At 36.8% G+C, this 14,349-nt stretch overlaps 1 protein-coding gene across 5 annotated transcripts in view; it reads right to left on the reverse strand.

Annotated features, from left to right (window-relative positions):
• APC (adenomatous polyposis coli) overlaps window positions 1-14,349 on the reverse strand; it is a 100,833-nt gene that overhangs the window by 12,608 nt on the left and 73,876 nt on the right. For 4 of the 5 annotated variants that reach the window (XM_014951464.1, XM_014951463.1, XM_014951467.1 and 1 more), the window contains exons 9-15: window positions 10,632-10,754; window positions 7,418-7,796; window positions 6,050-6,145; window positions 5,049-5,188; window positions 3,557-3,634; window positions 1,172-1,288; window positions 297-511 (exon numbers count right to left, since the gene is read on the reverse strand). In XM_014951464.1, coding sequence (XP_014806950.1) covers window positions 297-511; window positions 1,172-1,288; window positions 3,557-3,634; window positions 5,049-5,188; window positions 6,050-6,145; window positions 7,418-7,796; window positions 10,632-10,754 — 1,148 coding nt within the window. The remainder of the gene's footprint in view (window positions 1-296; window positions 512-1,171; window positions 1,289-3,556; window positions 3,635-5,048; window positions 5,189-6,049; window positions 6,146-7,417; window positions 7,797-10,631; window positions 10,755-14,349) is intronic. The other variant, XM_014951465.1, reaches the window with a different exon arrangement.

Genomic DNA, 14,349 nt, shown 5'->3' on the forward strand with positions numbered 1-14,349 from the left:
AGTTTTGCCCCTAGAAAGGATAATCATGTAATCTGCACTGCAAATTTATCTCCTATTTCCTCTAGCTTTCATCTGAATGCTAATCAAATCCTACTACAAATATAAATAGTTAGCTTTTAGTACAGTTCATCATTAACAAGCAGCAGGTATTAATCTCTTCGCATAGTCCTGTTATGTAACTGAAACACTTGCCTTACAAATTCACTGTACTTAACTACTAAACACATGCAGCCATAGAAACGGTCCTCTAAATATACATGTGGAACTGCTAAGGTTCTCAGAAAAAGCATACGCACCTATGGTCCTCGTTAGTAGCAATTAAGCTAGAAACATTTCTTAATATTCCTCCTCCACTCTCTATGATGGCTAAAGTGTTTGTTTGGCTCCGGTACGTCAGTGTGCCGACTAGAAATGCAAGAGCACCATCAACAGCACATATATCAGCTTTGTTCTCAGTACAGTGTGCTGACAAGTTCCATAAGGCACTCAGAACACTTTTTAGGGTGGATTCCTAGGAAAGTAACAAAATGACAGAATTAGAGAAGTTTTCAACCACTGATCACAAGCTGTCAGAAATACACATTAGGAGTTATGTATTTTCCAATCTGGTAAGCCAGATGCAAGCAGCAGTGCCCACATAAATACTTCTGTTTGCTTCTCTCCTTCCTTCAGCTGTGGATTTCGTGTTGCTTGTCCCAAAGTTTTCAGAAATATGTGCCACAATACTTGTTAGCTGCCATAATGGCAAAAATGGCTTGAAGACTATCTGGCAGGAAACTCTGGGATGGAGTATAATTGGATACCAAAAATCTATCTAGAAAATTACAGAAGTGGTACATATCCATTCACTAACTCAGAAGAGGTTTTATTAAATTGCAAAACTATAAAAAAAAGGCTATTTCAACGGCACAGCTCATGAAACTGAAGAGGAAAAGATGTCAACCCTCATAAATAAAATCACAGAAATACTAAGAGTTTTGAGACCTCATTGCTACGTTGTGGTCTGCTGCTACATTAATTCAACTCAACTCTCCTCTTCAAGGCAAGATACCTAAACCACCCCAAATATTTGACCAACTACCTTTATCAAAAAAAGGACAACAATATTTGTGTTTTCTGTAAAATAAATGCAACTTCTCCAAAGTTTATCACAATCATTTATACAGAATACCTTCTTAACTTCTAAAGCACATTCCATCAATGCTTTCACACTTCCAACTTCTCTTAGAGTCTTTTTGCTGTTTACATCCGCCCGCCATGACAAGTTCCTCAACACACTCGCAATGACCTGCAATACATGAAAGAAAAGTAATCTCTCTCTATACAGCTACTTCTTCAGCAGGTTACCAGACTCTTCTCCTGTATTTCTGGCATACTATGTATTCATTAACAGTGGTCCTGTTCAGCTTCTGCACTAAAATTTGCTGAAATCTCCTTTTTGTTGTGTTGCCTGCTGGACTGTTCTAACATTTCAGTGTGAAGTTTGATCAAAGGTACTGGCTTTTGTGTCTGCACACCTAAAATGAGTATTTGGAATCAGGTTCCCTGCTTTCCACACTGGTTGAAAAACGGATCCAAAAATTCAGATTTGTGCCCTACTCTGATGTCTGCACTAGGCTTATGTAATCTCGTGAGAGATAGACATCATCTTTTTCTCAGTTCTTCTGCTTGTAAAATAGAACAGTAAACACTTGCCTGTCTCTCAGATAGTATGATTACTTGGATTAATTTTTATACAGCCCTTTGAAGCCTTTTAAAAATACACTGTGCCTTTTACAATCAGAACAGCTACCTACAGAAGATGAGCAGCCATTCAGCCTATGTCCTTGCCCTTGGCAGCAGTGAGATGGAGACAGACAGCCACTCGAGTGCACGGTCATTACATACCAAACTCCATCCATTTACAGGCTGCAGTAGGCATGTATATCCCTCGTGAAACATATTTGATAGAAATCTTTTACCTACAGGTGTTCTCGGTGAGGCAGAAGTGCATCAGGCTGTCAGATGAGGTGATGAATGCTCCCCAGCTCACGCCCACAGCGGAGCTCAGGGAGGCAGTGTCAGATGGAAGAGCCCAGTAATACCCTGCCGTGGCTGCTCCCAGGCCCACCGCAGGAGCCATCAGCCCATCACAGGCCCAGCTCAGCACGCCCAGAGGAGCACCGGGGACCCAAAGCAGGCAGAAACCCCAACTAAGGGTTCCATAAACCCCAAGGTTCCATAAGCAGGAAAAAAAAGGATGGATCTAGGCAATTTGGGGAGGTACAAGCATAGGACAATGTATGCAAAAGAAAGGCACAGTTGCATCTAAACGGTTGGCTGGCTGCTTTGCTTGTGTGGCCATGCCCTTTGCCTGGTGAGCACCGTCTGCCCCATGTTCTTATTAAATCTCATTTTTAACTTTTCCTAAGTCAGAGCCTTCCTGCTGTCTGTGCACGCGTGTGTATGGGGGTTCTATGTGCCAATGGCGAGAGACATGCCACAGCTCAGAGGGCCTGTGTATCTGTGACTTCCTTTTCAAGAGTACTAAATATCCTTAATATCTGCCCTAATATGAGATCAGACAATTTACCCGATAATCTCAATTGCAATTTTAGTTTGTTAACAGTATATACAAATTAAAATGGATTACAAATTAATATTTCATAATTTTAAACAAGTTTCATAGCAGTGAAGAATAGTTCTGTGCTCTCAACTGTGAGGATCACCCTAAGCACTTCCTAAAGATTTCATTTGCAGGCTGTTTTCTTTACACAGAAAGAGCCACTGGAAGAGACACTCAGGTGCCACACCAAACACTTTGCTTATATTTAGAAAGCTTCTTTGAGAGGTGCTGGTATCAAGAGTAGTTATGTCTGACTTGTCAAATGCAGATTCTCTTTTGAAATACACCTTCGTCTACTACCCCTCCTCTATTATTTACTGGCTGCAACTGTAGGATGAGCCACAATACTGTATTAACCCTCCGGGTAACCCCAGTCCATTAGCACCATCACTAGTAAACTAAATTAGAGAATCTAAGAGCACTCAAACTTATCTTTAAAACTGAACTTCCACTAACCAATTAGGGTTATAAAAGTGAGTTTTATACCCCATGTGTTATATGTGCATTTGTGGAAAAAAAAAACAAACAACAAACAGAATATGACCCACTGACAGGCATTTTTACAAGAAGGAAGTTGTATGGCATAATTTGTGGAATAAGTACATCAACGAACGTTGCACCAAAGTTAAGGCAGACAAAACAACATAAGAACAACCCTCTCCCCTCCTCTCTGCTTCAAATCAGGCCGGGATGAATGAAACGTATTTCAAAGAGAAAGCCTAATTAAATAAGAGAGGGCTGGCTGTGGACAGCACACTGGAAACTTCATGAAGATGATAAAATTCAAGTATAAAAGTAACCAGTGGCGAGATCAAATGAGTAGAAGGAAGGTAAGTATTAGGAAAGGAGAGCAGAAATACAGTATTTTAATAAGATACAATGAAATTCATGGGATGCAAAGTGATGGAAGTGTCCAAGCTAAAGAAACATTTCATCTCAAAAGGACGTTACCTGCTGTAAATCTTCACTTTCAGATTTCAGTTGGGCTACAAGAGCTCTCATGCAGCCCTTCATAGAACACAGTGTAGCCTGTTAGGAATCAGAAGAAAAAAGATTAAATGAGAGGTTAGGTGGTTTGCTTCTGCACAATGTTTTGCTATTTTAAGCTGATCATATCTGAAGTTATGAAGTTACCACAGTAAAATATGTTGCTAACAACAAATATTTGGTCTACAACTACTAAATTGTTAAGCACACCTATCAGTTTCTATTCTGGACAATACATAAGCAATAAAATTGTGCTAAATTTTGCGGTTTTTACAACAGTTCTAGGACTGGATCTGGAAATTTACTATCTCAGAAGCCTTCTTTACTATGCATCAGATAAAAATCACCTGTGAACTATGAAGTGTCACAACCTCATTTTTTTGTTTCAAATAAACATAGTATGAAAAATAATCTGAATATTTAAAACTGATACAAATATAACAACATTTCTGACATCTGAAGAACAACTTTTCATTAATACAATAGGAACTGAAAAACTGTAGGGCTTACATTGGAAATTGGTTGTAATAAAGCATAATCAAAATTATTCAAAAACAAAGTATGTATTAGAACTGTTCTACAGGTCAGCTGGGCGGAATGTACACTTACATCTCTGAGTGGTTTAGTTTATGCTATAAACCCAGTAACCGCAGCCCTGTAGCAGTTACTATCTGGATGATGTAAGGAACCACTATTTTGTAAAGCAATTAATATGCAGCAAGGATTTATGGTTTACTGTTGTCTAAAGCTTTGTACAAAAAGTGACTTATATGAACCCTGCTATTTCCATTCACTCTTGAAACATCCCTCTAGAGTAGAAAGATAAAAGTCTTCTCAGTATGAAGTTATTTTAAGGTCCTTATCTCGGCAAATTCTGGGGCATGAAATTATTTAAACTTTTATCCTTTGAAAGCAAGGCCTGTATCACAAATCAGAGAACTTTTTTTCTCCTATAATAATTTGAAGTAGTGTCCATTATGAGCCAGATATTCTCCAAATATTTCAAAGCAAACTCCAGTCTGAAAAGGCTTGCCAAATTTCATGAGACAGTAATAGTATCATTAAATAACTGGCAACTTCACAAAATTTGACTCAATTAGCAGTTTTAGTTCAACATCCTCAGAAAAATCTGACTATCCATAAACATTGGTCCATAATCATTATGTGCTATGCTAATCTAATGCTCACAAAAAATTAAGCCAGTAGATGAAATCCTTACTTTCAGTGACAAATTAAAAGTGCTTTAATTTACTACGAGAGTTGGTATTATACTTGCATCATACAACACACAGTTTCTGGTGCTCTCTGTCAGGAACAGGATGGAATGACAGAGGTATTTTGAACTCCTGTCTTGACCTCAATATCATGTCCTGGAGATTTACCACCTGTCTCAAGATCTACAATTCAAACAAAGCTGTGAACTAAAATTATTGTGCGTTTAAAATTGCACTCTCACCTTGTTTGCCACATCTCCAAAAGTCAAGTTTGTCAGAGCCATCCCTGCATACCTCCTTAATGTAACACTATAGTGATCATTTGTAAGTCCATACATTTCACAATCCACTTGCAACAGTTCAGCAATGGCCTGCAAACCGCCTTTAAAAACAAATAAGAAAATACGTAATATCTGTCCTGTAATATCACAAGTACAGTACGTATATACCAAGAAGAACACTACATTTGTATGTACAGAACAAATCTCAAACATCTGAAAAACAGAAGGCTCAGAAAGGTAAATAAATTGTTAAATACTGACTCTGGTTCTTGAATCCTGTGCTTAGTAGCAGCTGAAAGGTATGACAGCATGATGTTGAGACTTCAGGGGAAAATGGAGGAATTACGAGGAAGTAAGAAGCACACTCACCTTTTAATTCCACCCAGCCAAAATCATGTTTGACTGATGAACTCGCACCAGTTACATAAAAGACTATTTAGTAAATCTGAAAATTACTGATTTAATTATTATCACTGAATGTTATTTTCTGAGAAAAATATGCAGAATATTTTCTTTGATAATGAAAAGTGGCTAATTAAGGAAAATTGTATGCACAGAATTTACTGAGCATGGACTAAAAAATTCAGGCTGTTAAACAGGAAAAAAAGTCAGGACAAAAAGAGAAAAAACCAGAACACCAACAAAAAAACTCCCATCTTGGAAAGTAGTCTCCATTGTAAGTCCAATACTTCTAAAATTGCAAATTTTTCCACAATAATACTACTCTTCCAAAATTCACAATTCATGTCAGAAAAAAGAGCAATTGACATAATAATTTATCCACTGGGAAATGGTCTGGTTAATTTAAACCACATTCATCACTTAGAGGGCTGACACAAAAGAATGGATGATCTGTTTAAACTCGTGGTAAAAAAAGCCACACATCCAGTGGAATACACAAGGAGCATCAGCGTTTCCAGCAAGCTTCTCAAAGGAAGTCAGAGAAATACATGTGGTCTTACCAAGCTCATTCATGGCATGCCTGTGTTCTTCATCAAATGAAAGTTTCATCAAAACACACACTGCGGGACAGATCTGATGATCCACTGGAGCAGGCACTGATCCAGAAATAAGGAGCAATTAGTATTTCCTAGCTGATTTTTCTCTAGATCTAGTTTTCTAGATCTAGCTAATTTAATCTTAAAATAAATCAACAGTAGTTTTGTTCAGGTTTAGTATCTTCCCAGTAATCGACCAACAGACAATTAGTTAAGAAGGTTACTAACAAATGTGCATACCAGGTGTGTGCATACTCTAAATGTGTATACACACACTAAATGTGTGTATATTTGATGCCGAAAAAGAAATTGGGGAGACTCCTGAATGTGTGTATTAAGAAGGAACATGACTCCCAGTACAAAAACATTATTACTTTTAAATCTTAATCTTTAATCTTAATGAAACAAATCAATAGGCTTAAATATTCTGGCGTTAAATAATAAACTACCTAATGTGTTTCTTTGGGTGTTATGTCCTTATGAATGGTTAATTAAATCCTTTGTTTCAAAAACGAGAAGTGTTTAAGCTCGTATTTTTGTGAGCCAGATTCTGGCTGCTGCACAAATGGTATTGGTACACCTTGTTCAGAGCCCTGCTCCCGCTGAGCGGTTCTTGTGGTGGACCCCAACACCACAGCCCACGGATTTCAGTAGTTCCTCTGTCATAGACACCCACAGCCTGTGTTTCAGTGCAGAAAAGCAGCTCAGCAATCCAGAAGGCTAAATCTTTTTACTAACCCTGGGAAAACTGCTGTTCACTCACACTGTTACTTCTTTCGTATTTTAATACTGGAGTATTTCTTAGATACAACGTTATAAGTAACAGTTGATATTATATTGAGAGATTTTAATTTGATTGAGAGATTTTTTTTAAATTAGATTGAGAGTATTTAATTTGTGCTCTCTGTCCCTCTCCAGACAAAACGTGCTATCTCCTGAATACATCTGCATGAAAAGCAATGTGGGATGATTTATGCAGGTATGTTCCATTATCCATTAAAACGTAAAACAGAATGAGTAAATATTCGGTATTAATTTACAGGTTATAAATATAAACCACTAGAATTACTATCTGGAAAGCACACCGAGGTCGATGATCTAAGTAACAGGTTTATAAATAGGGCATCGTATTTGTAATAGATACTATTTCCTAACGCTACCTTAACTTAAAACTTTTCTTAAAAAAGAAGAAATATACACATACACTCACACATATATATAAAAGGAAACGCACACACATTCAACAAGAAGTGAGATCAAAGTTGTACTTTCTGTAAATTGACTGTTTTCAATATATCCTCGAAAGGTTTTTGTACCGCTTGCAGAACCTACTTGGGTTTTTGTCTTGGTCCATGCCTTGCTCATGGGCCTCCTGCCACTCCCAGCAGGTCTCGCAGTAGGCACGGATCTGCTCCAAGAGATGGAGCACGCGGATTTCCCGTCTGCCCCGCTTATCGTCAGGCTGGGAGTGGATGATGTTATGCAGCGCCGCGCTGGCTCTGGCACGGGCCTCCTTACTACCACGAGAGTTTCCTAACAAGACAGAGTCTTTATCGTTGCCATGTAAAAGCTGGATGAGGAGAGGGAGGCACCCAGACTGACGCATGGCTATGCAGCTGTCCTGGGAGCTAGACATGGCTAGCAACGTTCTTGACATGTCATCTTTATCATGAGTACCAAGCATTGATAACAATGAATACACCATTTCCACCTGCAGGTCAAATGATTTTAAAAACACAGTTACATTTAAAGAATACACGTTAAACTCAATTATAACGAAATCTGAATGATATGCATGAACAAAACCCCCCATATTTAATGGAGAAAAAACACCTGTGCTGTTTAGAAAAATTAAGTACTATTACTAATTCAGCATTCATAAACTTAATAAATCTCACGTAGTAGTTAAATGGCTAGAAGAAGTGGGTGGCAGCTGTGTGTAACTGTGTTAATCTACAAGATCAATGGCAAAGACTTCTAAATTTCCATTGTACAAGAAGATTAAATAAACATACTAATGAAAGTGTTTCAGATTGAGAAACCAAAAATATACTTTAAATTAATTCTGTCTCACAAAAACAAAGTTCTGCATGAACCACACTTTCATGCAAAGACGCTCTTCAGTGTTTGTTTGTGTGGTACTAAATACAATTATTCTAGAAAAAGGATAAGAATGATCACAGGAAATTTTAGTTTACATTGTGCTGAAAGAATCTGACATCCATATATTTGAAGGTTGTCCTTTAAAATTGTTTTAAATTAACTACTTTTTGTCATGATGACTGACTTGCATACGGACCAAATTATTCACATCAAATGCAAAACTCAAGAGTTAAATTAATGCTTTTTCAAGTTTATAGGGATAAAACCAGCAAAAGAAAGAAATGCTCATTTAACATATATAAAATACTGAGCATTTGACAAAATACATGAAGCCATGAAAACCCAGCAATACACATTTAACTAGTAGCTAAATTTCTCATTATAAAATAGCAATTTTTGAGGGATTGCCGTGGCTGACGGGTAATATAATGGTCATGCACTATTTGGTTTGTCTTTCCCATTCTGTTTTCTTCAATCATAGCTTTAGATCATGAAATGCATTTGGTTCTTCTAGTGAACTTTTAATAGAATAACAGTATGTAGAGGACGATTTTAGAGACTACATAGAAACTCCAAACTCCTAAAGCCAAGATAAACAGGAAAATTCAAAATCAAAGCACAACATAAAAAAAAATTGAAGGGAATTGCAAAGTAGCAGCATGTGTGTTTCTTTAGAACATACCAATTAGGGAAGAAATGAGACTTTGGACTGTTAGACAAACTACTAATAACTAGATATTTGCAGCTGCTACCAGACCAATGAATGATTTTATTTGGTTCCTTCAGAGACAATTCAAATGTGCCTGAAGATGAGTAGAAATACGCAGTTACAAAAAAATTGCAGGTCTGTTAACATCTACTTCTCTCAATCCTGTAGGATTGCTGAAGCAATAGAAATCTTAGAATCTGTGAAACTGTATGATCACATGCAAAATCCACTGAAATAGTCTTGGAGCCAATTTATGACAGCCTAGCATCCCAGTTTGGAGATCCTGTCTTCTTGGTCTGTGAAAAATCAAATACAGTATTAAAACAAACCACTTGGATTCTTAAAGGAGAGTGAATTTCATCTGCCTTATGCATGCCTCTTGACAGATATTTCAAGTGGCAGCTTTAATCCAGTCTGATTTGGATTTGGAAGGTGACGTTTTTGTCAGAGAATAATGCTGAAGAAGCCACCAAAATCCGGCCTCCAGGTTGTGGCAGATATAGTATCGAAAAACATAATAAGAAATATTTGTCTGTCTGCCTCTCTCCATATACACACATTGCTCACAAACATATCTCTTGCTGCATCTGTAAATGCATTCCTCTACTTATAATCTTTACTACTTTCCTTCTGATAGCACAATGGATAATGGCTTCAACTGAAAAAGGGCGGATTTAGAATAGATATCAGAAAGAAATTCTTTGCTGTGAGGGTGGTGAGGCACTGGAACAGGTTGCCCAGGGAAGTTGTGGCTGCCCCATCCCTGGAAGTGTTCAAGGCCAGGCTGGATGGGGCTTTGAGCAACCTGCTCTAGTGGGAGGTGTCCCTGCCCATGGCAGGGGGGGTGGAACTCTTTAAGGTCCGTTCCAACTGTAATCATTCTACGATTATACGATTCTTCTCAGGCATTGAGCTCTTCCTAACCAACAGCACACTCAATTCAACCTTTTTCTTTGCCTGTGTCCTTCCACGCCCAGTCCCTTTCCCTGCCTTCAGGGCTCTCCCACTGTTTGCAGCTTTTGGGAATTCTACAATTTGAAATGAAAACTCAGGCAGACAGGCGGGCTTTGGTGCATGTATACAGCGAGGGACTGAAATTACCGGATTATAGCCCTGTTTTAAGGCCTAAAGTAATTAATACTATGTCAAGCTAATTGGCCCTGCTTCCCAGAAGACGGTGCTCAGCACACCACCGACAGGATCTATACTGCTGCTGATTCCACAGGCAGTATAAACTCCAGTGGTTCACGAGCTCAACTTTTGTGTTACAGATTTGCCCTTTTCTTCCCCTCTCTTTCCACGCTGCACATATACTTTGAGCACAGTCTTTTGTGAACGGACATTTATCACCCTTAGGTGACAGGGCTAACATCATTTTTTCATCCATTTCATTTCTAAGCAATTGCATCTGTTCTGTGGATTTTACTCTGGAAAAGTATTCAAAGAACTGCTCTTAAAAGGGTTAGTTTTCATCATGGATTATAAATCAACACCACAAGATTTTTATATATTCTAATAATTTCTAGCAATCGTCGTTTCTTTACTGTAACAACTCTTAACTGATCAACAAGTAAAAATAGGATATCTGTCCATATATTTTGAAACTTGAAAAAAATATTCCAGAATTTTTAACTCCATAAAATTACTATGTGTGGATAGATTGTTCAGCTAATATTAGTACTATTGGCAGAAACAATGAGGTTATTGTATTAGTAAAAATGTAGCATTAGCGACCTGTGGTTTGTAATCTTCGGTTACCTTGGTACCCAGATGACTTGTCAGTCTGCGAGGAACAGAATAGTTACTACTAGAGCTCATAACACTGGCTGTCTCATGGTCCATTCGAGCAGCAGAACCCTACAAATTTAAACAACAATTCAGTATAAAACAAAGTCTGAGTGAAAACACAACTATTGCCTCATTCAGTTTCAGCACTGGATCACAAAATCGTATTGACAGTAATGAACTGCCAACTTATTTTTGTTAAGTTAGGTCCTCCCTGCCCTGACACAACTTGAGAGGTCACTGTTAAGCTGGGTTTTATTAACCACTTTTCCTAAAATTAAGTCCCAGTAGGGTTGTATTTTCAATGGAATTATTTTATAATTGCTATTTTCACCAAGAAGGATGAGAAGTGGACTTTGCAACAAACCGAATTGTAATTTTTACAGAGAGAAAAGAACAGCCTCAATTTTTTTCTCAGATGATGTAGTGTGTTGGAGTAAGTACTTCTTCAGAACACAACCACAAATGCAAGAACTGACAAGTAAAAGCAGATTCGTCTGGACACGGAGTAACCCTACTTGAATTTGTCCATATTAAAAGCAAATTATGAGTTGATATACCCATTTCATTTTTTTTCAATGAAAAGCTATAAAATAATGCTGACACTATTTGCTGTAATTTTCCTAGAAATTATTGTAAATAGCACGCTTCTACATGCAGCAGCAAGACTCAGTTCTTTGTCCTCTTTTAATCCATTTTATGTATTTACATTTTGCATTTTTTTACCATCTTTTATCCACTCACTCTGTCTTTTTTTTTCCTCCTTTGTTGTTGTTCTTTTTCTTTGTTGTTGTTTTTCTTTCTTTTTTCTCTGCTTCCTATCTGTGAAGTTTCCCTTACTATGTCCCTCCCTTCCCATTCACTTTGGGGAACTTAAAAATACATTTGACAAGTAAACACTTGTAGTATCAGAACACTGTTCTACATCAGTCTTTTGCTGTTCCTCTACAAAAGCTAAAATCTGTTCATGAAATTATTAGCTTGAAAATGTCGTATTGCAAATTAAGCTATTAATATCATTTTTTTCAATAAAAATATATAACACACTGAAGAAAATTGTATGAAAGACACTGAGATAATGTCTATGTCTTTTCTACGTGCACCATAAAGAAAGAAGAACAATATTGCTCTCTGAATATTTCACAGTTTAACATTTTAAATGTTAAATGTTAAATGAAGCTGAAAGTGACTGTAAGTGAGAGGTAGGAATAACTTCATGCCGTTTGTCTAGAGAGAAAAAAATGCTAGTTATACTAGTATATTTAGACAACACATTTTTATACTCATTTCACTCTCCAATTTGAATCCAGAACATTTAATACATGCTCCAGAATAAGAATTAGGCTGAAAGAATATAACCAGAATGATTTAAGTCACACGATTTTTTCCAATATGTATTTCCTATGTAAACAAGTCTTTATTTTCTCTGTTGACTACAGGAAAAAATCAAAATCTTAAATCTTATAATGACAATTACATTGGATTTTCTCAATTATTCACTTAAATAATCTGCAGTGCTAGGAATATGGGAATGAATTGCCAGATTTTTACACCGAGCAATCCCTTCATGTCATCTCGACCTCAAACTACATTCAGAGGATTACAGCTTCAGCATAATGTACATGCCAGAATTCTCCATCATTAAGTTCAGCATGATTGTTTTATCCAAGAAGGTAAAAAAAGAAGTTCGGAGCACTACCTATTAAAAATTCACCATAGTGTAGACGGAAATCGCATAATTTCCCTATCATTGCCCCCAAACTGTACCAATTTTGATTCAGATAACTATGTCCTTCAGAGCCATTGTGTTGCCTTGCTTCTTGGAAGACATCAGGATGCCTAGATGAAGTGTAACTACATTTCTTACTGGCTCCTAAACACTGACATGAAAGAACAAGTGTAAGGTGTGTAGCCATTCATCTCAGAAAATGGGAAATGACAAGGAGATGCTACGTAGCCCTTTCTTGTGTAGGACCTTCTCTTTCAAAATCCTCTCCTGTCTACTTCATCTCTTTTCTCTTTTTATGCTTTACTGGCTTTCACGCATTGTGTTACTATGCTTGCTATTTAACTCTGTCAATTCTGTATTTTTCCCTATTTTGTAGCTCATTTTGTTAACAAAATAGACAATCTCACTGAATTATTTTATAAAACTTGCAAAACTGCGATATGAAAAAGATTGTAATTCAGCAGCAGGATAGTGAGTGCAATGTAAAAGAGAAGACAGCTGAAAGCTGGTGCAGGAAAGGACATAACTGAATCCTGTAAAACCCTGGACTCAATTGGCAGTGTTCCAATTAACACTGATTATATGACTACAAACCCAAATAGAAGCAAATTATTTGGTCAAACTTTTTTTTTTGCACTCCACAGAATAGTGATTACCCAAAGTATATTGAGCTGGTTTATCAGAAATACATGTTGTGCCCAATCCATTAAACCTTTTCTGTCTGGACTTGCACTGAAAGTAAATAATCCCCAGATGTCTCTTTTAGCACAGACTCAGTGCCCTGGCACTATCCACCTCCAAGAAGAAGGAATATGCATGTTTTATAAATTTTTATGAGGCAAAGTTAAAAATTGCACAAATCCTCAACGTAACACCTCAAATGAAGTATGAATGAATATTCCGCTTGCCTAAGTCTGCCTCTAAGACATGACAATCCCTTCTTTCTTCCTTCCTTCCTTCCCTGTAAAACACGTTGTCCAGAAAAACTCCTGATTCATACACTGAAGATGGATGATACAGCCCCAATGCATCAATTATTTAAATACATTATGCTTTCAGCCCCAAAGCAGCACCGAACTATTTTCTTCCCAAACAATAAAGCTGTCATAAGAATTAGAGTCAGAGCCTCAAGCAATTGCTCAGATATGGCTGATAGAACTTAATTTCAAATGGTTATCAAATATATTTCAAGAGCAAAATTATGGGCTGTGCTTAACATTTAATCAAGCGAAATATTCTAGCCAAACCACAATTCTTCCTGATAAATCTTCTTGTACAAGACACTTTCAGAAGTATTTAAATAATTCAACTTCCCTGGAGTAGCAAAAATATTTTGCATATGAATTCAACTATTAAATTTGTAGTGTGAAACTTTAAGAACCCAAATTACTAGTGGGAATGTCCCAGCCACAGTTGCAAATCATGAAGGGAATGATTACTAGCACATGGTAAATAAATCAAAGCACTTTTAGCCACAGAGAGAAGCCATATATTGTGATAAATATTTGTTTTAAAAGACAACTAAAGAATTTAATGTATCCTTGAAAATATTTCACTAATAAAAGGAACAGCAATGAAAGACTATTTAGAAGCATTTAAATAACCCTTCAGCCCACTTCCAGATTTCCTTATTGATACTACTGTTTCAAAGCTTTACCTAAAACAGTGTTAAAGAATCATTAATGATAAACTTTCCATTTGATCCTTCTCTTTTCTAAAATCACTAATATTTCAGTGATAATTTCTAAAGTGAAAATTTGACCATTTTTCCATGATTAAATCATACTTCTCATATTACAGTTCATTTACAATACAGCATATTTTCTGTAGTCATTCTTGTTATCTCTTTCATAGCAGTAGGCTCATTAATCATTTAAACAAAAGAAAAATTCTCCTTGCATTATTGAATATTTATTCTTCATCTTATTAAGACACTTC

This window comes from Calidris pugnax, unplaced genomic scaffold (genome assembly GCF_001431845.1).
Source record: "Calidris pugnax isolate Ruff unplaced genomic scaffold, ASM143184v1 scaffold148, whole genome shotgun sequence".
NCBI lineage: Eukaryota > Metazoa > Chordata > Aves > Charadriiformes > Scolopacidae > Calidris > Calidris pugnax.